The 25,673-nt window shown below is 73.8% G+C and overlaps 2 protein-coding genes across 3 annotated transcripts in view; one reads left to right on the top strand and one right to left on the bottom strand.

Annotated features, from left to right (window-relative positions):
- WLS (Wnt ligand secretion mediator) overlaps positions 1-25,673 on the bottom strand; it is a 109,926-nt gene that overhangs the window by 59,338 nt on the left and 24,915 nt on the right.
- Positions 8,913-25,673, top strand: part of LOC125433813 (methylcrotonoyl-CoA carboxylase beta chain, mitochondrial-like) — a 73,339-nt gene continuing 56,578 nt past the window's right edge. For both annotated transcript variants that reach the window (XM_048498690.1, XM_048498689.1), the window contains exon 1: positions 8,913-9,049. In XM_048498690.1, the coding sequence (XP_048354647.1) occupies positions 9,010-9,049 (40 nt within the window). In that variant the 5' untranslated portion in view covers positions 8,913-9,009. The remainder of the gene's footprint in view (positions 9,050-25,673) is intronic.

Here is a 25,673-nt window from a genome sequence, read left to right as displayed (position 1 = left end):
TCACACTCACTTTGATTGGAAAGGTATACTTGAGTCCAGTAGCACCTTAGAGGCAGACAATATTTTCAGGGTGTAAGCTTTCTAGAGTCAAAGCTCTCTTTGTCAGATACCAATTTTTTAAGTGGATTGTGTATTCTTTTGACTGAATCCCATGCTCTGCATTGTAATGAAATACAGCTGTTCTGTGGAAGTAATCATCCCCTCACCCACATCAGCCCTTGAAGGAGCAGAAAGAAGGTTCCTTAACACAAAGTGTGTCTCAACACAAATGAGTTCAGCACGTTTCCCCTCAAGCTGCAGACTCCCAAACCACTTTGCTGAACCTCAAAAAGGGCATTTCAAAAGGTCAAGGCTATTTGCAGCAGAAAAAAAACCAAGGATACTTAGCAAGATATACATGCCACAAGTACATATCATCAATCTTCTAGCCTGTCTGTGTTGATCAGTGGTTCTTACACTTTTTGCTGTCACACCTCACTTGAGAAAGATCTTATGACCCACACTTCCCATGAATCTGACATAAAATTTAGGCAGGGTGAGTTTGCATCTTCGGGCCTCAAAATTTTTTACCCAGAGCTTTTTTTAACCCAGAGCTTAACATTTAGGCTCTAGGGTAGACTGAAAGTGAACACAAACACAAGTTTTGTGGAAAGTAATTTTGAGAAGTTTGTGTATGTAAAATACAGATAAAACAATTTATAATTGAGAGCTGACTCACAATGCCCCTGGAGTCTGTTTATACTTACATGGGGGAGGTGCACCCCACACATTAAGAATCCCAGGTCTATGTGAAGCATATTATTTTAAAGAAAAGGCAGAAACCAAATAACTCTCTGACCAGCACTAATGGAACTAAAATTAGATGCCTCTAACCACAGAGGCAAGAAACGAGAACAAGAAAAACCCATTAGTGTCATGTATTTATTTCTACACATCTTAAGAAAGGTTTTAGTTTTGGAAATAAGAGGCCAATCTCTTCTTGTCCTGAGATCAGTCATGGCGCACTTCACAAGTTAAACGGCAAAAGCAGAGAGAGTTATTTGAAGACATACCCGCAGATATTTGCCTCTCATGGAAAATACAAGCATTGCCTCAATGTTTACTAGAAATGCATTAACTGTTTATAATGAGCTTGGTTTGGCAATTTAAAGAGAAGTAATGATTAAAGGAATCTGAAAGAGATTAATCACACACACTGTTGTAAGACCTTAGTAGAACAGTTGTGGTGCAGTATGTAGAATGTTAGATTTTGCCTTTCAGGATTCAGCATTCCAGTGTTTTCTAATTTCAATGTTTAATTTTACCGTCATCTCATATTACACTAATAGTGCCAGTGAGTGCAGCAGTTTTCTGCTGTCAAATACTGAGTATATTAGTAGTTTTGGTTGTAGAACATTAAGGCATTTATGTTGAAAATTCTGTAAATAATTGTATATGCAAAACTGCATAAAATGCACTTTCATGTTGTTAAAACATTGTTCAAAATTTGAAGATACCATCCCCTTGCCATTTTTTATGACTTCAAAATTTCTAGAAATGTTACACTTGAAATTTTACACTTTAAACATAATAGTCCCTGTTTCTATGTATGGATGTGAAAGCTAGTCAGTGAAGGAAGCTGATGTGAAAAAAGTTATATTCTTTTGAAATGTAGTATTGGAAGAGAATGTTACAAATACCATGGACCACCGTTCCCCTCTCTCACACACAAATAATTGGATTCTAGATCAAATCAAGCCTGAGTTGTCCCTATAAGCTAAAATGACCAAACAGAGGCTGTCGTACTTTGGTCTCAAAATAAGAAGTTAAGAGTCACTGGAAAATACAATAATGCTAGAAGAAGTTGAAGGCAGCAGAAAAAGAGGAAGACTCAACAGGAGATTCATTGATGCTAGCGAGGAAACCATGGCCTTCAGTTTGCAAGACCTGTGCAAAGATGTTAACAACAGAATATTTTGGAGGATATTGATTCACAGGGTCACCATGAGTTGGAAGCAACTTGATGTCACTTAACACACAAAGGCATAGTAATTAATCACACAGAGACCCCACCCAGAGATAATTTTATACGATTCCAGATAGCATGAATGAGTTAGGTGCAATACAATTCAGTCGGTCTTTTTGTTGTACATATAGCCCATGGAGACAACAAGGACAGAGTGAGGTATAGGCAGGCTTGAGGGAACAATTGTTCAATAAATGACGCAGTTGCTAGCCTTCTTGAGAACCCTCCGTAATTGACAGGTGGCCTATAGATATTTAAAGCTTTTTTGCCACAAATTCATACATTTATCTCGAGTTCACAGTTTTTTCCTAGAGAACGCTGGGACAATTTTCAGATTAATAGAAGCGACGAGAAACGTAAGACTGAGAGAAGGGTCTTGAGACAAGAAAGCTACTGTAGGAATGTTTTGCTTCTTTTATGATTTATGGACATAGAGTTTCTTTAGTTAATATTTTATTGACATTGTTGCATATAAATGTTGCAGTGTGCTTCCAGCACAGGACTGGTAAGGTGAACAAATAAGAGTGAATAAATAAAGCTTCTGTGGCCTGTTCAAACATCACATCTTCCATAAAGACAGAATGCAGATATTGACTTAGTACTCCATGTGGTGGGTGAAGTATGTGTGTAAAATGCCATCAACTCACAGCCGACTTATGGTGACTTGAGCAGGGGCTTTCAAGACAAGTGAAAAGCAGAGGTGGTCTGCCACTGCCTTTCTCTGCAGAGTCGTCTTTGGTGATCTCCCTTCCAAGCACTGACCCTGCTCAGCTTCCAGCTTGATAAGATCAGGCTACACCCTGCACCCTTCCCTCCATGGTGGGTGACACCTGATGATTTATTTATATATTCAATTTTTTACCCCCCCCCCCTCTCCTAACAAGCCAGGCTCAAGGAGACTTGACTTACAACACAATGAAACAATTTCAAATTACCTATAATATAATTTAAACCCTTAATTAATATCTCAGTGGTCCCATCATATATCAAAAAAATCGGGCCAGTCAGACGGAGAAAAAGAAAAGAGAAAGGGAAAGGGAAGTACCAGCAAGATAAAAACTGTCAAGGCCCGGCAGAACATCTCTGTCTTCCAGGCCAGGGGAACTGCATCAGATCTTGCAGGGACCTGACTCTCACTTGACAGAGAGTTCCATCAGTCTGGGACCAAAGCTGAAAAGGCCTTGGCTTTGGTGAGAACGGCCATATGGTCTCTGGGCTAGAGCTAATTGCAAAGACTCTTATTGCTTATCTGCAACAAAATCAATTACTTTTAATTTACAAAGAACACTACACCAGGTGTGTCAAATGTGCAGCCTGAGAGTTGGATTCAGCCCCTTGAGGGGGCTTATCAGTACTGCAAGCCAGCTGAGGCAACCCTCCCTTGCTCCCAGTCTGGTCTGGTGAGCCTGCAGCAGACTTATCAGTGCAGACACCCTTCCCATTCCAGTGTGGGCTAGCCAGTCCAGACACTCATCACCCTGCTCCTGATCTAGCCAAGCGAGCCACTCCCCTCCTATGTCCATCTGCACTGAAAAGCTTGCTGCATCTCCCACACTCCACTGCCAGCTACCCCCACCCCCAGTGCCATTCTGAGCTGTCAAGTCCACTGTGGGCTCACCAGCTGAGGCAGCCAACAGCCCCACCAGTGCCAACTACCTCCCCCATTGTCAATCTGGGCTGGCAAGTCTGCTGGGGGCTCGGCAGCTGAGGCAGTCACTCCTCCTTGGACTCGACCTGACCAAGTCACATTTATGTCATAGCTGACCTTCTTAACAAATGAGCTCTTCGCCCCTGCACTATACCGTTTCAGTCGCTTGCCCTGAACTTGTACATTCTTAAAATTCCATTTCCTGCAGTGATCCCCTTAAATTGTCCCAGTTTTCTGATCATTTTCTATTCTTCCAGCACTGAAGGGGTACTAAGAAAACATTTGCATGATTGCATTTATGTACCATCAGTTGAGTCGCCAGCTTATTGGGCCAAAAACTGTGGTGGCTTTGAGTTCCTCTAGGCAGACAAGCAATATTCTTCTCTAATTTAAACATATGCTTCCCAAACAACTGTTGCAGGCTGAAGGCCCTCTGGGTATTCAAAAGAACTACTAAAACAAAAAAAAGCACGGAACATGATCTCTGTAGGAACTCACTGAACTTTGGAAGGGCTTTTTGAAAGGAAATGTTGATTCCTCTTAGCACGTATGTGCCAGTTGCTAAATAAAATAGAACAACAGTCACGCTAATCATCATAACCGTTCTTTGCATACAGCAATATACTTAAACTCTCAGCTTACTGAAATCCTTCTTAAAGAGAATAAATATTGAAAGTTGTGGTATAGCCTCTCACTTCACTACTACCGTGTAATGAACTCACTTATATATCACTGAATTAAATGTGAACATTTCCACACTGAACTCTGTGAAAATGAAACACACATTAAAGCAATAATTACACTGGAAAACAAGCTGGGGGAGGCTAGAAAGTATAGAGTATAACCATTTCAGCAAATAAGAGCATAGGGTTGAACCCAGTAGTTATTTTACATTAGCACAAGGGCACTTCTGTTGAGGTGGAACAACTTTTGCTGACCCCCCTCCCCCGCGTTTCCCACAGGCCCTACGTCATACCCGGCACAGGTCCTGAAGGCCCCTTGAATGGTAAGGGACAGCTGGGTGGTGGGTAGAGAGAAAAGTCCAAATTTGTTTGTGCAAACACGATTCCATAAATAATCGGGTCTAACCCATTTACTTTAAAGTGAAATACATCAGACAACCAGCTATATTCAAAGTAGAATGAATGCACACTGTTCTCTTCGTTGCCTCTTAAAAATGAATCAATTTGCAGCTCTCTGTATCAATACAGGAAGGTATCATGGCTCCATGTTCAATAGTCATTTAAAAGGAGATGAGAAAAGGGGGAGACAGAGGTTGCCATCCTCAGCACATACAATTGCAAGAAAGCTATATTGCAACACAGAGATTTCAATAGAAATGTTCAGAGTCAGGTTAAAAAAAAGCTACAAAACCAGAATACAGTTGTGCATTGTAAAGCTTTCATTACATGATTATCTTGCTTCTGAATTATGTCAGTTTGTATAAACAATATATCAATACAGGTTATACTTTCAAGATACTGAACAAAGAAAGGAATTTATATTGGCTAAACAAAACAGGCACGGTATGAAAAATACTATTCAGGAACCCACTTCCTATTCCAAGGAAGCAAAACATAGTTGAGATCATCAACCAGAAACCCTGAAAAAGATAGTAAGAATAAATGAGAGGAAAGAAAAGCCACTTGAATTCATAAATAGTTCATCTACAGACGTCTGCAGGTCAATTAATGAAACACAAGATGGCTGGCCAAACGGTCCCATGTCTGCTAGAGTTACCAATGTAAATGTGAAACCTGGGGTTCTCCTGGAATTACAGCTGACTTCCAGTCTACAGAAATCCGGAACGAAATGGCAGCTTCACAAGGATCACTCTTGAGCTCCTTGCCCTCTCCAGACTTTTCTCTTCCCAGGCACTGTCTCCAAATCTCCAGAAATTTCTGGACTTGGCATCCCAGTGTAGTGGCCCTTGTTAGGCTTTGATTTAATTCATGTATACCTCCAAGTCTTTTTAATGCTTGGTTTTTATATCACCACTTAGTAGCAAAAACCAGAAGTCTTGTTGTGGTACATTAAAGACTGATGGTTGTGGCATAAACTAGACTAGAGCCCACTTCATTAGATGCATGAAGTTGCAAATGTGAAAGGGGTTTTTAATGAACAAATGTAATACTACAATTTGTAGTTTTATTTTTTTCCTTTCAAAGATAAACATTAAATTGATTTGCCTTTTTATCAAATTCAAGAATGTCATGATAAGATATGGTTGTAATTATGTATGAAATCTATCTGATTGAAATATATTCCTAATGCGGAGGGTATCTAAGGCTCTACCCTCTCCAACCAAAGTTGGGCTCAGGGCAGCACACAAACATTTTAAACCAATTCTATGAATACGTAAAGTATAACTATCATTAAATAAAAATTTAAGCCTGCTACAAACCCACCAGCCCAGGTCATACATATGCCCTTGTAGAGCTATTCAGGAATGGGCAACATTCAAAAGGACCATACTGAAGATAACATGTTATAGGGAGGCCAGTAGATGGTATCGGGACACATGATTGCCCCCAACCAAAGGCCTTGTGAAACATTACCAGCCCTGTGGAGCTATTAAAGATCCTGCAGGGGCCTGGTCTCAGCTGACAGACTTCCACCATGCTGGAGCCAGGACTGAAAAAGCTCTGGCTCTGGTCAAGGCCAGTCATGCATCCCTGGGACCAGGGACTACCAGAAGTTTTTTTGTCGGAGGACCAAAGCATCCTCCTTGGGCAGTATAACCCAAACCTACTGTGAGCCTGATCTGGAATTCCACCGGCAACCAGTGCAGTTGCCGGAGCACAAGTATAACATGCTGTCTCACAGATGTGCCTGGAAGGAGTCTGCACTAGTGTTAGCTTTTGAGTCAGTCTCCACGGCAGACCCACATAAAGTGAGTTACAGTAATCTAATCTGGAGGTGATCGTCACATCACATCACCCAGGCTTTTAATGGATGCAGTTGCATGTAATTCAGCAACACCAAATCTCAGTAGCTGGAAACCATCTGTTGGACCACCCCGACCCAACTCTAATACCCTTATAAGATGTTTCTGTATGTCTCTCCCAGTGAGAGCAGCAGTGGCGTAGTAGTTAAGAGCAGGTGCACTCTAATCCGGAGAATTGATTCCCCCCTCTGCCACTTGAGTTGAGGAGGTTTATCTGGGGAACTGGATTCGCCTGTGCACTCCAACACATGCCAGCTGGGTGACCTTGGGCTAGTCACAGTTCTTCCAAGCTCTCTCAGCCCCTCCCACTTCACAGGGTATTTGTTGTGGGGAAAGGAGATTGTAAGCCCCTTTGAGTCTCCTTACAGGAGAGAAAGGGAGGATATAAATCCAAACTCCTCCTCCTCCTTCATGTTTAAATATTCTAGGACGGTGTTCAGGATATATAAGCTTGTAAACTTTATTGCAAGTCACTTATCCTACATTTTAATGGATTTGGATTATTTCTCAACTTATAGGGACATGAATTTTATTTTTATAGGATGGACAGATAAGGGACAACCTACATAGGATTGTTGGATAATTTTATCATTCTGTTTAAACGTTATCTGTACTGTCTGCGTTGCATATTTTTGCAAACTTAATTAAATTTGCCCCACACTTGATCATAAATTCAAAGACATATATGGTGAGTCCTATCTATCTAGAGCCTGAGTGAAGTTGATTTAATTAATCATGAGTCACTGACAAAGGCAGGAAAGTGAGTCACTATTTTTGTGATGTTCTTAAGGGCCGGAGAGCAGCAGCCCAAAGGAGCTCAATCAGACCCATAGATTTGAACTGGAAGACTCATGAAGGTAGTGAACCTCCGCCCTTGCCTTTTCATTAGTTCTTTCTGTTTGTTCCCACAGTATATTTTTGAAGAAGGCAATATCTGAATATTAAATAATTTCAAAATGATGAAGTTAGGGAATTGACAGTGAAGAAAACCAAGTAATTTCCTTTTTGGATCAGGTTTCAGTTCTTGTCATGACCTGGATGATCCAGGCTAGCCCGATATCGGAAGCCAAGCAGGTTTGACCTCGTTGGTAAGTGGATAGGAAACCACCAAAGAAGTCTAGGTTCACTACATGGAGGCAGGCAATAGCAAACCACTTCTGTGTGTCTCGCCTTGAACACCCTACAGCCGTGGTGGTGAACCTATGGCATGGGTGCCAGAGGTGGCACTCAGAGCCCTCTCTGTGGGCACGCGCGCGCAGAGTTCGTCATGTGGGGTTTTTTTTGGAAAATTGCCCCCCCACATCTAGGCTGGCCTGGGCCGCTGGGCACGACATGTAGGTAACCCTGTTAAGTGCTGTTAAACCCCACTGATTTTCATGGGAAGAACTAAAGCGCAATCCTTTACCTGGGAGTAAGATCGATTGCTGGCAATGGGGCTTGCTTCTAAACCCTCCTAGGGTCATGATTCACCCATTCGAAGCGTTGCACGGTTGCTTCAAAGCAAAGCCACCGACTACCACCAAGCTTACTCACAAGTAATGTGTGCCTTGGAACCAACTGGTTTTTCTAAATTAAAACCTTAGTATTCAGGTTAAATTGCCATGTTGGCACTTTGCGATATATAAGTGGGGTTTGGGTTGCAGTTTGGGCACTCGGCCTCAAAAAGGTTCACCACCACTGCCCTACAGGACACTGAGTTAGCTGTGACATGGCATTTTCTACCATTAGTTCTACAGGAAAGCAAAATTCTGTTGGTTGCTTTTTTTGTTTATTCAAAAATAAATGTGCTTCATTATAAATCTTTATTTTAAAAAATCAGTTCATGGACCTGATCGAAATTAAGGAATATATATGAAAACAAAGCGCTTTTAGATGTGAAAGCTGAAGGTCATGTTTTGATCTTGTAATATAATGGGTTGTTATCCGACTACTCTGTCTGACAGTTTTCCAATGCTGGGAGCTTTTTTCTGATGTGAAAGGTTCTTCTGCTGATGGAAGAACCACTTGAATTAAACTAGCAGGGGCTGCCACTAGGTCAGCAGGTTTGTAGGATAGAACCTGTTATTTTCCTCAGATTCACCGAACGTACACAGTCACACAGATCCACCTTGAATTTGTTAAAATAGTTTGCAAACCATTTTTATTTGCATATAGAAATATGCTATCCTGACCAGTCTAACAGAAATGTAATTATATAGAATTATATGTTTTAAAGGTTCTTAGGTGTTTTCCTTTGATCTTTTGGGTTTGGTGTCAGATAGTGGGAGTTGCTAGAAAAGCTCAAGAAAGGAGGAGGAGAAAATGCAATATTTTGTCACACTCAGTAACAAGAAGCTGCTTGTTCATGAATACCTAAGGACGCTTCTTGATGAGTCTTTTTTTGAGTTGTCCCCACTTGCAGGCCTTGATATGCCTTATGGTGATGTTCCTGGTGCAGGATGTCTCACTGGTAAGTTCAGTGTAAAGGAAGCTTGCTAGTTGAGATGAATTGCTTTGCAATGCAAAGCCTTTGTGCCCGGCTGTTGATTAAAACCAATCAACTTATTTATTTTATTTACTTCATTTGTTAGTCACCTTTCAATTATGAGTTTGGCCTGTTACTGATCCTATTTGACAACAGATAAAATCCAGATCTGTATTCTTAGAGGTGGAATGAGGAGAGAGTTTGTTACCTAAGCTGACTGTTACCTAAACCCCCAGTTTAATTGGGGGAATTACCTGTGGCAATAGCTACAGACCACAAAAACCTGGGTACTTTGCACCTTCCACCCAATGGCGCCAAGCCATTAGGGGTTTTTTTTAATGGCACTGGTTTCTTTGTCACCCACAGTCCAATTTAACTTGGACCCACTAAATTTTTTAAGAACATAAGAACAAGCCAGCTGGATCAGACCAAAGTCCATCTAGTCCAGCTCTCTGCTACTCGCAGTGGCCCACCAGGTGCCTTTGGGAGCTCACATGTAGGATGTGAACGCAATGGCCTTCTGCGGCTGTTGCTCCCGATCACCTGGTCTGTTAAGGCATTTGCAATCTCAGATCAAAGAGGATCAAGATTGGTAGCCATAAATCGACTTCTCCTCCATAAATCTGTCCAAGCCCCTTTTAAAGCTATCCAGGTTAGTGGCCATCACCACCTCCTGTGGCAGCATATTCCAAACACCAATCACCCCCCCCCCCACCCCCCCTCACCCCCACCCCCCCCCCCCCCCACCCCCCCCCCCTCCCACCCTCCCCCCCCCCCCCCCCCCCCCCGCCCCACCCCCCCACCCCCCGCCACCTTCCCCCCCCCCCTCTCCCCCCCCCTCCCCCCCACCCTAATCTTTCCCCCCCCCCCCACCCCCCCCCCCCCCCACCCCCCCCCCCCCCCACCCCCCCCCCCCCCCACCCCCCCCCCCCCCCACCCCCCCCCCCCCCCACCCCCCCCCCCCCCCACCCCCCCCCCCCCCCACCCCCCCCCCCCCCCACCCCCCCCCCCCCCCACCCCCCCCCCCCCCCACCCCCCCCCCCCCCCACCCCCCCCCCCCCCCACCCCCCCCCCCCCCCACCCCCCCCCCCCCCCACCCCCCCCCCCCCCCACCCCCCCCCCCCCCCACCCCCCCCCCCCCCCACCCCCCCCCCCCCCCACCCCCCCCCCCCCCCACCCCCCCCCCCCCCCACCCCCCCCCCCCCCCACCCCCCCCCCCCCCCACCCCCCCCCCCCCCCACCCCCCCCCCCCCCCACCCCCCCCCCCCCCCACCCCCCCCCCCCCCCACCCCCCCCCCCCCCCACCCCCCCCCCCCCCCACCCCCCCCCCCCCCCACCCCCCCCCCCCCCCACCCCCCCCCCCCCCCACCCCCCCCCCCCCCCACCCCCCCCCCCCCCCACCCCCCCCCCCCCCCACCCCCCCCCCCCCCCACCCCCCCCCCCCCCCACCCCCCCCCCCCCCCACCCCCCCCCCCCCCCACCCCCCCCCCCCCCCACCCCCCCCCCCCCCCACCCCCCCCCCCCCCCACCCCCCCCCCCCCCCACCCCCCCCCCCCCCCACCCCCCCCCCCCCCCACCCCCCCCCCCCCCCACCCCCCCCCCCCCCCACCCCCCCCCCCCCCCACCCCCCCCCCCCCCCACCCCCCCCCCCCCCCACCCCCCCCCCCCCCCACCCCCCCCCCCCCCCACCCCCCCCCCCCCCCACCCCCCCCCCCCCCCACCCCCCCCCCCCCCCACCCCCCCCCCCCCCCACCCCCCCCCCCCCCCACCCCCCCCCCCCCCCACCCCCCCCCCCCCCCACCCCCCCCCCCCCCCACCCCCCCCCCCCCCCACCCCCCCCCCCCCCCACCCCCCCCCCCCCCCACCCCCCCCCCCCCCCACCCCCCCCCCCCCCCACCCCCCCCCCCCCCCACCCCCCCCCCCCCCCACCCCCCCCCCCCCCCACCCCCCCCCCCCCCCACCCCCCCCCCCCCCCACCCCCCCCCCCCCCCACCCCCCCCCCCCCCCACCCCCCCCCCCCCCCACCCCCCCCCCCCCCCACCCCCCCCCCCCCCCACCCCCCCCCCCCCCCACCCCCCCCCCCCCCCACCCCCCCCCCCCCCCACCCCCCCCCCCCCCCACCCCCCCCCCCCCCCACCCCCCCCCCCCCCCACCCCCCCCCCCCCCCACCCCCCCCCCCCCCCACCCCCCCCCCCCCCCACCCCCCCCCCCCCCCACCCCCCCCCCCCCCCACCCCCCCCCCCCCCCACCCCCCCCCCCCCCCACCCCCCCCCCCCCCCACCCCCCCCCCCCCCCACCCCCCCCCCCCCCCACCCCCCCCCCCCCCCACCCCCCCCCCCCCCCACCCCCCCCCCCCCCCACCCCCCCCCCCCCCCACCCCCCCCCCCCCCCACCCCCCCCCCCCCCCACCCCCCCCCCCCCCCACCCCCCCCCCCCCCCACCCCCCCCCCCCCCCACCCCCCCCCCCCCCCACCCCCCCCCCCCCCCACCCCCCCCCCCCCCCACCCCCCCCCCCCCCCACCCCCCCCCCCCCCCACCCCCCCCCCCCCCCACCCCCCCCCCCCCCCACCCCCCCCCCCCCCCACCCCCCCCCCCCCCCACCCCCCCCCCCCCCCACCCCCCCCCCCCCCCACCCCCCCCCCCCCCCACCCCCCCCCCCCCCCACCCCCCCCCCCCCCCACCCCCCCCCCCCCCCACCCCCCCCCCCCCCCACCCCCCCCCCCCCCCACCCCCCCCCCCCCCCACCCCCCCCCCCCCCCACCCCCCCCCCCCCCCACCCCCCCCCCCCCCCACCCCCCCCCCCCCCCACCCCCCCCCCCCCCCACCCCCCCCCCCCCCCACCCCCCCCCCCCCCCACCCCCCCCCCCCCCCACCCCCCCCCCCCCCCACCCCCCCCCCCCCCCACCCCCCCCCCCCCCCACCCCCCCCCCCCCCCACCCCCCCCCCCCCCCACCCCCCCCCCCCCCCACCCCCCCCCCCCCCCACCCCCCCCCCCCCCCACCCCCCCCCCCCCCCACCCCCCCCCCCCCCCACCCCCCCCCCCCCCCACCCCCCCCCCCCCCCACCCCCCCCCCCCCCCACCCCCCCCCCCCCCCACCCCCCCCCCCCCCCACCCCCCCCCCCCCCCACCCCCCCCCCCCCCCACCCCCCCCCCCCCCCACCCCCCCCCCCCCCCACCCCCCCCCCCCCCCACCCCCCCCCCCCCCCACCCCCCCCCCCCCCCACCCCCCCCCCCCCCCACCCCCCCCCCCCCCCACCCCCCCCCCCCCCCACCCCCCCCCCCCCCCACCCCCCCCCCCCCCCACCCCCCCCCCCCCCCACCCCCCCCCCCCCCCACCCCCCCCCCCCCCCACCCCCCCCCCCCCCCACCCCCCCCCCCCCCCACCCCCCCCCCCCCCCACCCCCCCCCCCCCCCACCCCCCCCCCCCCCCACCCCCCCCCCCCCCCACCCCCCCCCCCCCCCACCCCCCCCCCCCCCCACCCCCCCCCCCCCCCACCCCCCCCCCCCCCCACCCCCCCCCCCCCCCACCCCCCCCCCCCCCCACCCCCCCCCCCCCCCACCCCCCCCCCCCCCCACCCCCCCCCCCCCCCACCCCCCCCCCCCCCCACCCCCCCCCCCCCCCACCCCCCCCCCCCCCCACCCCCCCCCCCCCCCACCCCCCCCCCCCCCCACCCCCCCCCCCCCCCACCCCCCCCCCCCCCCACCCCCCCCCCCCCCCACCCCCCCCCCCCCCCACCCCCCCCCCCCCCCACCCCCCCCCCCCCCCACCCCCCCCCCCCCCCACCCCCCCCCCCCCCCACCCCCCCCCCCCCCCACCCCCCCCCCCCCCCACCCCCCCCCCCCCCCACCCCCCCCCCCCCCCACCCCCCCCCCCCCCCACCCCCCCCCCCCCCCACCCCCCCCCCCCCCCACCCCCCCCCCCCCCCACCCCCCCCCCCCCCCACCCCCCCCCCCCCCCACCCCCCCCCCCCCCCACCCCCCCCCCCCCCCACCCCCCCCCCCCCCCACCCCCCCCCCCCCCCACCCCCCCCCCCCCCCACCCCCCCCCCCCCCCACCCCCCCCCCCCCCCACCCCCCCCCCCCCCCACCCCCCCCCCCCCCCACCCCCCCCCCCCCCCACCCCCCCCCCCCCCCACCCCCCCCCCCCCCCACCCCCCCCCCCCCCCACCCCCCCCCCCCCCCACCCCCCCCCCCCCCCACCCCCCCCCCCCCCCACCCCCCCCCCCCCCCACCCCCCCCCCCCCCCACCCCCCCCCCCCCCCACCCCCCCCCCCCCCCACCCCCCCCCCCCCCCACCCCCCCCCCCCCCCACCCCCCCCCCCCCCCACCCCCCCCCCCCCCCACCCCCCCCCCCCCCCACCCCCCCCCCCCCCCACCCCCCCCCCCCCCCACCCCCCCCCCCCCCCACCCCCCCCCCCCCCCACCCCCCCCCCCCCCCACCCCCCCCCCCCCCCACCCCCCCCCCCCCCCACCCCCCCCCCCCCCCACCCCCCCCCCCCCCCACCCCCCCCCCCCCCCACCCCCCCCCCCCCCCACCCCCCCCCCCCCCCACCCCCCCCCCCCCCCACCCCCCCCCCCCCCCACCCCCCCCCCCCCCCACCCCCCCCCCCCCCCACCCCCCCCCCCCCCCACCCCCCCCCCCCCCCACCCCCCCCCCCCCCCACCCCCCCCCCCCCCCACCCCCCCCCCCCCCCACCCCCCCCCCCCCCCACCCCCCCCCCCCCCCACCCCCCCCCCCCCCCACCCCCCCCCCCCCCCACCCCCCCCCCCCCCCACCCCCCCCCCCCCCCACCCCCCCCCCCCCCCACCCCCCCCCCCCCCCACCCCCCCCCCCCCCCACCCCCCCCCCCCCCCACCCCCCCCCCCCCCCACCCCCCCCCCCCCCCACCCCCCCCCCCCCCCACCCCCCCCCCCCCCCACCCCCCCCCCCCCCCACCCCCCCCCCCCCCCACCCCCCCCCCCCCCCACCCCCCCCCCCCCCCACCCCCCCCCCCCCCCACCCCCCCCCCCCCCCACCCCCCCCCCCCCCCACCCCCCCCCCCCCCCACCCCCCCCCCCCCCCACCCCCCCCCCCCCCCACCCCCCCCCCCCCCCACCCCCCCCCCCCCCCACCCCCCCCCCCCCCCACCCCCCCCCCCCCCCACCCCCCCCCCCCCCCACCCCCCCCCCCCCCCACCCCCCCCCCCCCCCACCCCCCCCCCCCCCCACCCCCCCCCCCCCCCACCCCCCCCCCCCCCCACCCCCCCCCCCCCCCACCCCCCCCCCCCCCCACCCCCCCCCCCCCCCACCCCCCCCCCCCCCCACCCCCCCCCCCCCCCACCCCCCCCCCCCCCCACCCCCCCCCCCCCCCACCCCCCCCCCCCCCCACCCCCCCCCCCCCCCACCCCCCCCCCCCCCCACCCCCCCCCCCCCCCACCCCCCCCCCCCCCCACCCCCCCCCCCCCCCACCCCCCCCCCCCCCCACCCCCCCCCCCCCCCACCCCCCCCCCCCCCCACCCCCCCCCCCCCCCACCCCCCCCCCCCCCCACCCCCCCCCCCCCCCACCCCCCCCCCCCCCCACCCCCCCCCCCCCCCACCCCCCCCCCCCCCCACCCCCCCCCCCCCCCACCCCCCCCCCCCCCCACCCCCCCCCCCCCCCACCCCCCCCCCCCCCCACCCCCCCCCCCCCCCACCCCCCCCCCCCCCCACCCCCCCCCCCCCCCACCCCCCCCCCCCCCCACCCCCCCCCCCCCCCACCCCCCCCCCCCCCCACCCCCCCCCCCCCCCACCCCCCCCCCCCCCCACCCCCCCCCCCCCCCACCCCCCCCCCCCCCCACCCCCCCCCCCCCCCACCCCCCCCCCCCCCCACCCCCCCCCCCCCCCACCCCCCCCCCCCCCCACCCCCCCCCCCCCCCACCCCCCCCCCCCCCCACCCCCCCCCCCCCCCACCCCCCCCCCCCCCCACCCCCCCCCCCCCCCACCCCCCCCCCCCCCCACCCCCCCCCCCCCCCACCCCCCCCCCCCCCCACCCCCCCCCCCCCCCACCCCCCCCCCCCCCCACCCCCCCCCCCCCCCACCCCCCCCCCCCCCCACCCCCCCCCCCCCCCACCCCCCCCCCCCCCCACCCCCCCCCCCCCCCACCCCCCCCCCCCCCCACCCCCCCCCCCCCCCACCCCCCCCCCCCCCCACCCCCCCCCCCCCCCACCCCCCCCCCCCCCCACCCCCCCCCCCCCCCACCCCCCCCCCCCCCCACCCCCCCCCCCCCCCACCCCCCCCCCCCCCCACCCCCCCCCCCCCCCACCCCCCCCCCCCCCCACCCCCCCCCCCCCCCACCCCCCCCCCCCCCCACCCCCCCCCCCCCCCACCCCCCCCCCCCCCCACCCCCCCCCCCCCCCACCCCCCCCCCCCCCCACCCCCCCCCCCCCCCACCCCCCCCCCCCCCCACCCCCCCCCCCCCCCACCCCCCCCCCCCCCCACCCCCCCCCCCCCCCACCCCCCCCCCCCCCCACCCCCCCCCCCCCCCACCCCCCCCCCCCCCCACCCCCCCCCCCCCCCACCCCCCCCCCCCCCCACCCCCCCCCCCCCCCACCCCCCCCCCCCCCCACCCCCCCCCCCCCCCACCCCCCCCCCCCCCCACCCCCCCCCCCCCCCACCCCCCCCCCCCCCCACCCCCCCCCCCCCCCACCCCCCCCCCCCCCCACCCCCCCCCCCCCCCACCCCCCCCCCCCCCCACCCCCCCCCCCCCCCACCCCCCCCCCCCCCCACCCCCCCCCCCCCCCACCCCCCCCCCCCCCCACCCCCCCCCCCCCCCACCCCCCCCCCCCCCCACCCCCCCCCCCCCCCACCCCCCCCCCCCCCCACCCCCCCCCCCCCCCACCCCCCCCCCCCCCCACCCCCCCCCCCCCCCACCCCCCCCCCCCCCCACCCCCCCCCCCCCCCACCCCCCCCCCCCCCCACCCCCCCCCCCCCCCACCCCCCCCCCCCCCCACCCCCCCCCCCCCCCACCCCCCCCCCCCCCCACCCCCCCCCCCCCCCACCCCCCCCCCCCCCCACCCCCCCCCCCCCCCACCCCCCCCCCCCCCCACCCCCCCCCCCCCCCACCCCCCCCCCCCCCCACCCCCCCCCCCCCCCACCCCCCCCCCCCCCCACCCCCCCCCCCCCCCACCCCCCCCCCCCCCCACCCCCCCCCCCCCCCACCCCCCCCCCCCCCCACCCCCCCCCCCCCCCACCCCCCCCCCCCCCCACCCCCCCCCCCCCCCACCCCCCCCCCCCCCCACCCCCCCCCCCCCCCACCCCCCCCCCCCCCCACCCCCCCCCCCCCCCACCCCCCCCCCCCCCCACCCCCCCCCCCCCCCACCCCCCCCCCCCCCCACCCCCCCCCCCCCCCACCCCCCCCCCCCCCCACCCCCCCCCCCCCCCACCCCCCCCCCCCCCCACCCCCCCCCCCCCCCACCCCCCCCCCCCCCCACCCCCCCCCCCCCCCACCCCCCCCCCCCCCCACCCCCCCCCCCCCCCACCCCCCCCCCCCCCCACCCCCCCCCCCCCCCACCCCCCCCCCCCCCCACCCCCCCCCCCCCCCACCCCCCCCCCCCCCCACCCCCCCCCCCCCCCACCCCCCCCCCCCCCCACCCCCCCCCCCCCCCACCCCCCCCCCCCCCCACCCCCCCCCCCCCCCACCCCCCCCCCCCCCCACCCCCCCCCCCCCCCACCCCCCCCCCCCCCCACCCCCCCCCCCCCCCACCCCCCCCCCCCCCCACCCCCCCCCCCCCCCACCCCCCCCCCCCCCCACCCCCCCCCCCCCCCACCCCCCCCCCCCCCCACCCCCCCCCCCCCCCACCCCCCCCCCCCCCCACCCCCCCCCCCCCCCACCCCCCCCCCCCCCCACCCCCCCCCCCCCCCACCCCCCCCCCCCCCCACCCCCCCCCCCCCCCACCCCCCCCCCCCCCCACCCCCCCCCCCCCCCACCCCCCCCCCCCCCCACCCCCCCCCCCCCCCACCCCCCCCCCCCCCCACCCCCCCCCCCCCCCACCCCCCCCCCCCCCCACCCCCCCCCCCCCCCACCCCCCCCCCCCCCCACCCCCCCCCCCCCCCACCCCCCCCCCCCCCCACCCCCCCCCCCCCCCACCCCCCCCCCCCCCCACCCCCCCCCCCCCCCACCCCCCCCCCCCCCCACCCCCCCCCCCCCCCACCCCCCCCCCCCCCCACCCCCCCCCCCCCCCACCCCCCCCCCCCCCCACCCCCCCCCCCCCCCACCCCCCCCCCCCCCCACCCCCCCCCCCCCCCACCCCCCCCCCCCCCCACCCCCCCCCCCCCCCACCCCCCCCCCCCCCCACCCCCCCCCCCCCCCACCCCCCCCCCCCCCCACCCCCCCCCCCCCCCACCCCCCCCCCCCCCCACCCCCCCCCCCCCCCACCCCCCCCCCCCCCCACCCCCCCCCCCCCCCACCCCCCCCCCCCCCCACCCCCCCCCCCCCCCACCCCCCCCCCCCCCCACCCCCCCCCCCCCCCACCCCCCCCCCCCCCCACCCCCCCCCCCCCCCACCCCCCCCCCCCCCCACCCCCCCCCCCCCCCACCCCCCCCCCCCCCCACCCCCCCCCCCCCCCACCCCCCCCCCCCCCCACCCCCCCCCCCCCCCACCCCCCCCCCCCCCCACCCCCCCCCCCCCCCACCCCCCCCCCCCCCCACCCCCCCCCCCCCCCACCCCCCCCCCCCCCCACCCCCCCCCCCCCCCACCCCCCCCCCCCCCCACCCCCCCCCCCCCCCACCCCCCCCCCCCCCCACCCCCCCCCCCCCCCACCCCCCCCCCCCCCCACCCCCCCCCCCCCCCACCCCCCCCCCCCCCCACCCCCCCCCCCCCCCACCCCCCCCCCCCCCCACCCCCCCCCCCCCCCACCCCCCCCCCCCCCCACCCCCCCCCCCCCCCACCCCCCCCCCCCCCCACCCCCCCCCCCCCCCACCCCCCCCCCCCCCCACCCCCCCCCCCCCCCACCCCCCCCCCCCCCCACCCCCCCCCCCCCCCACCCCCCCCCCCCCCCACCCCCCCCCCCCCCCACCCCCCCCCCCCCCCACCCCCCCCCCCCCCCACCCCCCCCCCCCCCCACCCCCCCCCCCCCCCACCCCCCCCCCCCCCCACCCCCCCCCCCCCCCACCCCCCCCCCCCCCCACCCCCCCCCCCCCCCACCCCCCCCCCCCCCCACCCCCCCCCCCCCCCACCCCCCCCCCCCCCCACCCCCCCCCCCCCCCACCCCCCCCCCCCCCCACCCCCCCCCCCCCCCACCCCCCCCCCCCCCCACCCCCCCCCCCCCCCACCCCCCCCCCCCCCCACCCCCCCCCCCCCCCACCCCCCCCCCCCCCCACCCCCCCCCCCCCCCACCCCCCCCCCCCCCCACCCCCCCCCCCCCCCACCCCCCCCCCCCCCCACCCCCCCCCCCCCCCACCCCCCCCCCCCCCCACCCCCCCCCCCCCCCACCCCCCCCCCCCCCCACCCCCCCCCCCCCCCACCCCCCCCCCCCCCCACCCCCCCCCCCCCCCACCCCCCCCCCCCCCCACCCCCCCCCCCCCCCACCCCCCCCCCCCCCCACCCCCCCCCCCCCCCACCCCCCCCCCCCCCCACCCCCCCCCCCCCCCACCCCCCCCCCCCCCCACCCCCCCCCCCCCCCACCCCCCCCCCCCCCCACCCCCCCCCCCCCCCACCCCCCCCCCCCCCCACCCCCCCCCCCCCCCACCCCCCCCCCCCCCCACCCCCCCCCCCCCCCACCCCCCCCCCCCCCCACCCCCCCCCCCCCCCACCCCCCCCCCCCCCCACCCCCCCCCCCCCCCACCCCCCCCCCCCCCCACCCCCCCCCCCCCCCACCCCCCCCCCCCCCCACCCCCCCCCCCCCCCACCCCCCCCCCCCCCCACCCCCCCCCCCCCCCACCCCCCCCCCCCCCCACCCCCCCCCCCCCCCACCCCCCCCCCCCCCCACCCCCCCCCCCCCCCACCCCCCCCCCCCCCCACCCCCCCCCCCCCCCACCCCCCCCCCCCCCCACCCCCCCCCCCCCCCACCCCCCCCCCCCCCCACCCCCCCCCCCCCCCACCCCCCCCCCCCCCCACCCCCCCCCCCCCCCACCCCCCCCCCCCCCCACCCCCCCCCCCCCCCACCCCCCCCCCCCCCCACCCCCCCCCCCCCCCACCCCCCCCCCCCCCCACCCCCCCCCCCCCCCACCCCCCCCCCCCCCCACCCCCCCCCCCCCCCACCCCCCCCCCCCCCCACCCCCCCCCCCCCCCACCCCCCCCCCCCCCCACCCCCCCCCCCCCCCACCCCCCCCCCCCCCCACCCCCCCCCCCCCCCACCCCCCCCCCCCCCCACCCCCCCCCCCCCCCACCCCCCCCCCCCCCCACCCCCCCCCCCCCCCACCCCCCCCCCCCCCCACCCCCCCCCCCCCCCACCCCCCCCCCCCCCCACCCCCCCCCCCCCCCACCCCCCCCCCCCCCCACCCCCCCCCCCCCCCACCCCCCCCCCCCCCCACCCCCCCCCCCCCCCACCCCCCCCCCCCCCCACCCCCCCCCCCCCCCACCCCCCCCCCCCCCCACCCCCCCCCCCCCCCACCCCCCCCCCCCCCCACCCCCCCCCCCCCCCACCCCCCCCCCCCCCCACCCCCCCCCCCCCCCACCCCCCCCCCCCCCCACCCCCCCCCCCCCCCACCCCCCCCCCCCCCCACCCCCCCCCCCCCCCACCCCCCCCCCCCCCCACCCCCCCCCCCCCCCACCCCCCCCCCCCCCCACCCCCCCCCCCCCCCACCCCCCCCCCCCCCCACCCCCCCCCCCCCCCACCCCCCCCCCCCCCCACCCCCCCCCCCCCCCACCCCCCCCCCCCCCCACCCCCCCCCCCCCCCACCCCCCCCCCCCCCCACCCCCCCCCCCCCCCACCCCCCCCCCCCCCCACCCCCCCCCCCCCCCACCCCCCCCCCCCCCCACCCCCCCCCCCCCCCACCCCCCCCCCCCCCCACCCCCCCCCCCCCCCACCCCCCCCCCCCCCCACCCCCCCCCCCCCCCACCCCCCCCCCCCCCCACCCCCCCCCCCCCCCACCCCCCCCCCCCCCCACCCCCCCCCCCCCCCACCCCCCCCCCCCCCCACCCCCCCCCCCCCCCACCCCCCCCCCCCCCCACCCCCCCCCCCCCCCACCCCCCCCCCCCCCCACCCCCCCCCCCCCCCACCCCCCCCCCCCCCCACCCCCCCCCCCCCCCACCCCCCCCCCCCCCCACCCCCCCCCCCCCCCACCCCCCCCCCCCCCCACCCCCCCCCCCCCCCACCCCCCCCCCCCCCCACCCCCCCCCCCCCCCACCCCCCCCCCCCCCCACCCCCCCCCCCCCCCACCCCCCCCCCCCCCCACCCCCCCCCCCCCCCACCCCCCCCCCCCCCCACCCCCCCCCCCCCCCACCCCCCCCCCCCCCCACCCCCCCCCCCCCCCACCCCCCCCCCCCCCCACCCCCCCCCCCCCCCACCCCCCCCCCCCCCCACCCCCCCCCCCCCCCACCCCCCCCCCCCCCCACCCCCCCCCCCCCCCACCCCCCCCCCCCCCCACCCCCCCCCCCCCCCACCCCCCCCCCCCCCCACCCCCCCCCCCCCCCACCCCCCCCCCCCCCCACCCCCCCCCCCCCCCACCCCCCCCCCCCCCCACCCCCCCCCCCCCCCACCCCCCCCCCCCCCCACCCCCCCCCCCCCCCACCCCCCCCCCCCCCCACCCCCCCCCCCCCCCACCCCCCCCCCCCCCCACCCCCCCCCCCCCCCACCCCCCCCCCCCCCCACCCCCCCCCCCCCCCACCCCCCCCCCCCCCCACCCCCCCCCCCCCCCACCCCCCCCCCCCCCCACCCCCCCCCCCCCCCACCCCCCCCCCCCCCCACCCCCCCCCCCCCCCACCCCCCCCCCCCCCCACCCCCCCCCCCCCCCACCCCCCCCCCCCCCCACCCCCCCCCCCCCCCACCCCCCCCCCCCCCCACCCCCCCCCCCCCCCACCCCCCCCCCCCCCCACCCCCCCCCCCCCCCACCCCCCCCCCCCCCCACCCCCCCCCCCCCCCACCCCCCCCCCCCCCCACCCCCCCCCCCCCCCACCCCCCCCCCCCCCCACCCCCCCCCCCCCCCACCCCCCCCCCCCCCCACCCCCCCCCCCCCCCACCCCCCCCCCCCCCCACCCCCCCCCCCCCCCACCCCCCCCCCCCCCCACCCCCCCCCCCCCCCACCCCCCCCCCCCCCCACCCCCCCCCCCCCCCACCCCCCCCCCCCCCCACCCCCCCCCCCCCCCACCCCCCCCCCCCCCCACCCCCCCCCCCCCCCACCCCCCCCCCCCCCCACCCCCCCCCCCCCCCACCCCCCCCCCCCCCCACCCCCCCCCCCCCCCACCCCCCCCCCCCCCCACCCCCCCCCCCCCCCACCCCCCCCCCCCCCCACCCCCCCCCCCCCCCACCCCCCCCCCCCCCCACCCCCCCCCCCCCCCACCCCCCCCCCCCCCCACCCCCCCCCCCCCCCACCCCCCCCCCCCCCCACCCCCCCCCCCCCCCACCCCCCCCCCCCCCCACCCCCCCCCCCCCCCACCCCCCCCCCCCCCCACCCCCCCCCCCCCCCACCCCCCCCCCCCCCCACCCCCCCCCCCCCCCACCCCCCCCCCCCCCCACCCCCCCCCCCCCCCACCCCCCCCCCCCCCCACCCCCCCCCCCCCCCACCCCCCCCCCCCCCCACCCCCCCCCCCCCCCACCCCCCCCCCCCCCCACCCCCCCCCCCCCCCACCCCCCCCCCCCCCCACCCCCCCCCCCCCCCACCCCCCCCCCCCCCCACCCCCCCCCCCCCCCACCCCCCCCCCCCCCCACCCCCCCCCCCCCCCACCCCCCCCCCCCCCCACCCCCCCCCCCCCCCACCCCCCCCCCCCCCCACCCCCCCCCCCCCCCACCCCCCCCCCCCCCCACCCCCCCCCCCCCCCACCCCCCCCCCCCCCCACCCCCCCCCCCCCCCACCCCCCCCCCCCCCCACCCCCCCCCCCCCCCACCCCCCCCCCCCCCCACCCCCCCCCCCCCCCACCCCCCCCCCCCCCCACCCCCCCCCCCCCCCACCCCCCCCCCCCCCCACCCCCCCCCCCCCCCACCCCCCCCCCCCCCCACCCCCCCCCCCCCCCACCCCCCCCCCCCCCCACCCCCCCCCCCCCCCACCCCCCCCCCCCCCCACCCCCCCCCCCCCCCACCCCCCCCCCCCCCCACCCCCCCCCCCCCCCACCCCCCCCCCCCCCCACCCCCCCCCCCCCCCACCCCCCCCCCCCCCCACCCCCCCCCCCCCCCACCCCCCCCCCCCCCCACCCCCCCCCCCCCCCACCCCCCCCCCCCCCCACCCCCCCCCCCCCCCACCCCCCCCCCCCCCCACCCCCCCCCCCCCCCACCCCCCCCCCCCCCCACCCCCCCCCCCCCCCACCCCCCCCCCCCCCCACCCCCCCCCCCCCCCACCCCCCCCCCCCCCCACCCCCCCCCCCCCCCACCCCCCCCCCCCCCCACCCCCCCCCCCCCCCACCCCCCCCCCCCCCCACCCCCCCCCCCCCCCACCCCCCCCCCCCCCCACCCCCCCCCCCCCCCACCCCCCCCCCCCCCCACCCCCCCCCCCCCCCACCCCCCCCCCCCCCCACCCCCCCCCCCCCCCACCCCCCCCCCCCCCCACCCCCCCCCCCCCCCACCCCCCCCCCCCCCCACCCCCCCCCCCCCCCACCCCCCCCCCCCCCCACCCCCCCCCCCCCCCACCCCCCCCCCCCCCCACCCCCCCCCCCCCCCACCCCCCCCCCCCCCCACCCCCCCCCCCCCCCACCCCCCCCCCCCCCCACCCCCCCCCCCCCCCACCCCCCCCCCCCCCCACCCCCCCCCCCCCCCACCCCCCCCCCCCCCCACCCCCCCCCCCCCCCACCCCCCCCCCCCCCCACCCCCCCCCCCCCCCACCCCCCCCCCCCCCCACCCCCCCCCCCCCCCACCCCCCCCCCCCCCCACCCCCCCCCCCCCCCACCCCCCCCCCCCCCCACCCCCCCCCCCCCCCACCCCCCCCCCCCCCCACCCCCCCCCCCCCCCACCCCCCCCCCCCCCCACCCCCCCCCCCCCCCACCCCCCCCCCCCCCCACCCCCCCCCCCCCCCACCCCCCCCCCCCCCCACCCCCCCCCCCCCCCACCCCCCCCCCCCCCCACCCCCCCCCCCCCCCACCCCCCCCCCCCCCCACCCCCCCCCCCCCCCACCCCCCCCCCCCCCCACCCCCCCCCCCCCCCACCCCCCCCCCCCCCCACCCCCCCCCCCCCCCACCCCCCCCCCCCCCCACCCCCCCCCCCCCCCACCCCCCCCCCCCCCCACCCCCCCCCCCCCCCACCCCCCCCCCCCCCCACCCCCCCCCCCCCCCACCCCCCCCCCCCCCCACCCCCCCCCCCCCCCACCCCCCCCCCCCCCCACCCCCCCCCCCCCCCACCCCCCCCCCCCCCCACCCCCCCCCCCCCCCACCCCCCCCCCCCCCCACCCCCCCCCCCCCCCACCCCCCCCCCCCCCCACCCCCCCCCCCCCCCACCCCCCCCCCCCCCCACCCCCCCCCCCCCCCACCCCCCCCCCCCCCCACCCCCCCCCCCCCCCACCCCCCCCCCCCCCCACCCCCCCCCCCCCCCACCCCCCCCCCCCCCCACCCCCCCCCCCCCCCACCCCCCCCCCCCCCCACCCCCCCCCCCCCCCACCCCCCCCCCCCCCCACCCCCCCCCCCCCCCACCCCCCCCCCCCCCCACCCCCCCCCCCCCCCACCCCCCCCCCCCCCCACCCCCCCCCCCCCCCACCCCCCCCCCCCCCCACCCCCCCCCCCCCCCACCCCCCCCCCCCCCCACCCCCCCCCCCCCCCACCCCCCCCCCCCCCCACCCCCCCCCCCCCCCACCCCCCCCCCCCCCCACCCCCCCCCCCCCCCACCCCCCCCCCCCCCCACCCCCCCCCCCCCCCACCCCCCCCCCCCCCCACCCCCCCCCCCCCCCACCCCCCCCCCCCCCCACCCCCCCCCCCCCCCACCCCCCCCCCCCCCCACCCCCCCCCCCCCCCACCCCCCCCCCCCCCCACCCCCCCCCCCCCCCACCCCCCCCCCCCCCCACCCCCCCCCCCCCCCACCCCCCCCCCCCCCCACCCCCCCCCCCCCCCACCCCCCCCCCCCCCCACCCCCCCCCCCCCCCACCCCCCCCCCCCCCCACCCCCCCCCCCCCCCACCCCCCCCCCCCCCCACCCCCCCCCCCCCCCACCCCCCCCCCCCCCCACCCCCCCCCCCCCCCACCCCCCCCCCCCCCCACCCCCCCCCCCCCCCACCCCCCCCCCCCCCCACCCCCCCCCCCCCCCACCCCCCCCCCCCCCCACCCCCCCCCCCCCCCACCCCCCCCCCCCCCCACCCCCCCCCCCCCCCACCCCCCCCCCCCCCCACCCCCCCCCCCCCCCACCCCCCCCCCCCCCCACCCCCCCCCCCCCCCACCCCCCCCCCCCCCCACCCCCCCCCCCCCCCACCCCCCCCCCCCCCCACCCCCCCCCCCCCCCACCCCCCCCCCCCCCCACCCCCCCCCCCCCCCACCCCCCCCCCCCCCCACCCCCCCCCCCCCCCACCCCCCCCCCCCCCCACCCCCCCCCCCCCCCACCCCCCCCCCCCCCCACCCCCCCCCCCCCCCACCCCCCCCCCCCCCCACCCCCCCCCCCCCCCACCCCCCCCCCCCCCCACCCCCCCCCCCCCCCACCCCCCCCCCCCCCCACCCCCCCCCCCCCCCACCCCCCCCCCCCCCCACCCCCCCCCCCCCCCACCCCCCCCCCCCCCCACCCCCCCCCCCCCCCACCCCCCCCCCCCCCCACCCCCCCCCCCCCCCACCCCCCCCCCCCCCCACCCCCCCCCCCCCCCACCCCCCCCCCCCCCCACCCCCCCCCCCCCCCACCCCCCCCCCCCCCCACCCCCCCCCCCCCCCACCCCCCCCCCCCCCCACCCCCCCCCCCCCCCACCCCCCCCCCCCCCCACCCCCCCCCCCCCCCACCCCCCCCCCCCCCCACCCCCCCCCCCCCCCACCCCCCCCCCCCCCCACCCCCCCCCCCCCCCACCCCCCCCCCCCCCCACCCCCCCCCCCCCCCACCCCCCCCCCCCCCCACCCCCCCCCCCCCCCACCCCCCCCCCCCCCCACCCCCCCCCCCCCCCACCCCCCCCCCCCCCCACCCCCCCCCCCCCCCACCCCCCCCCCCCCCCACCCCCCCCCCCCCCCACCCCCCCCCCCCCCCACCCCCCCCCCCCCCCACCCCCCCCCCCCCCCACCCCCCCCCCCCCCCACCCCCCCCCCCCCCCACCCCCCCCCCCCCCCACCCCCCCCCCCCCCCACCCCCCCCCCCCCCCACCCCCCCCCCCCCCCACCCCCCCCCCCCCCCACCCCCCCCCCCCCCCACCCCCCCCCCCCCCCACCCCCCCCCCCCCCCACCCCCCCCCCCCCCCACCCCCCCCCCCCCCCACCCCCCCCCCCCCCCACCCCCCCCCCCCCCCACCCCCCCCCCCCCCCACCCCCCCCCCCCCCCACCCCCCCCCCCCCCCACCCCCCCCCCCCCCCACCCCCCCCCCCCCCCACCCCCCCCCCCCCCCACCCCCCCCC

Source organism: Sphaerodactylus townsendi, linkage group LG05 (genome assembly GCF_021028975.2).
Source record: "Sphaerodactylus townsendi isolate TG3544 linkage group LG05, MPM_Stown_v2.3, whole genome shotgun sequence".
Taxonomy (NCBI): Eukaryota; Metazoa; Chordata; class Lepidosauria; order Squamata; family Sphaerodactylidae; genus Sphaerodactylus; species Sphaerodactylus townsendi.
Note: the sequence above shows the minus strand (reverse complement) of the source record. Positions and strands in the feature narration are given on the sequence as shown.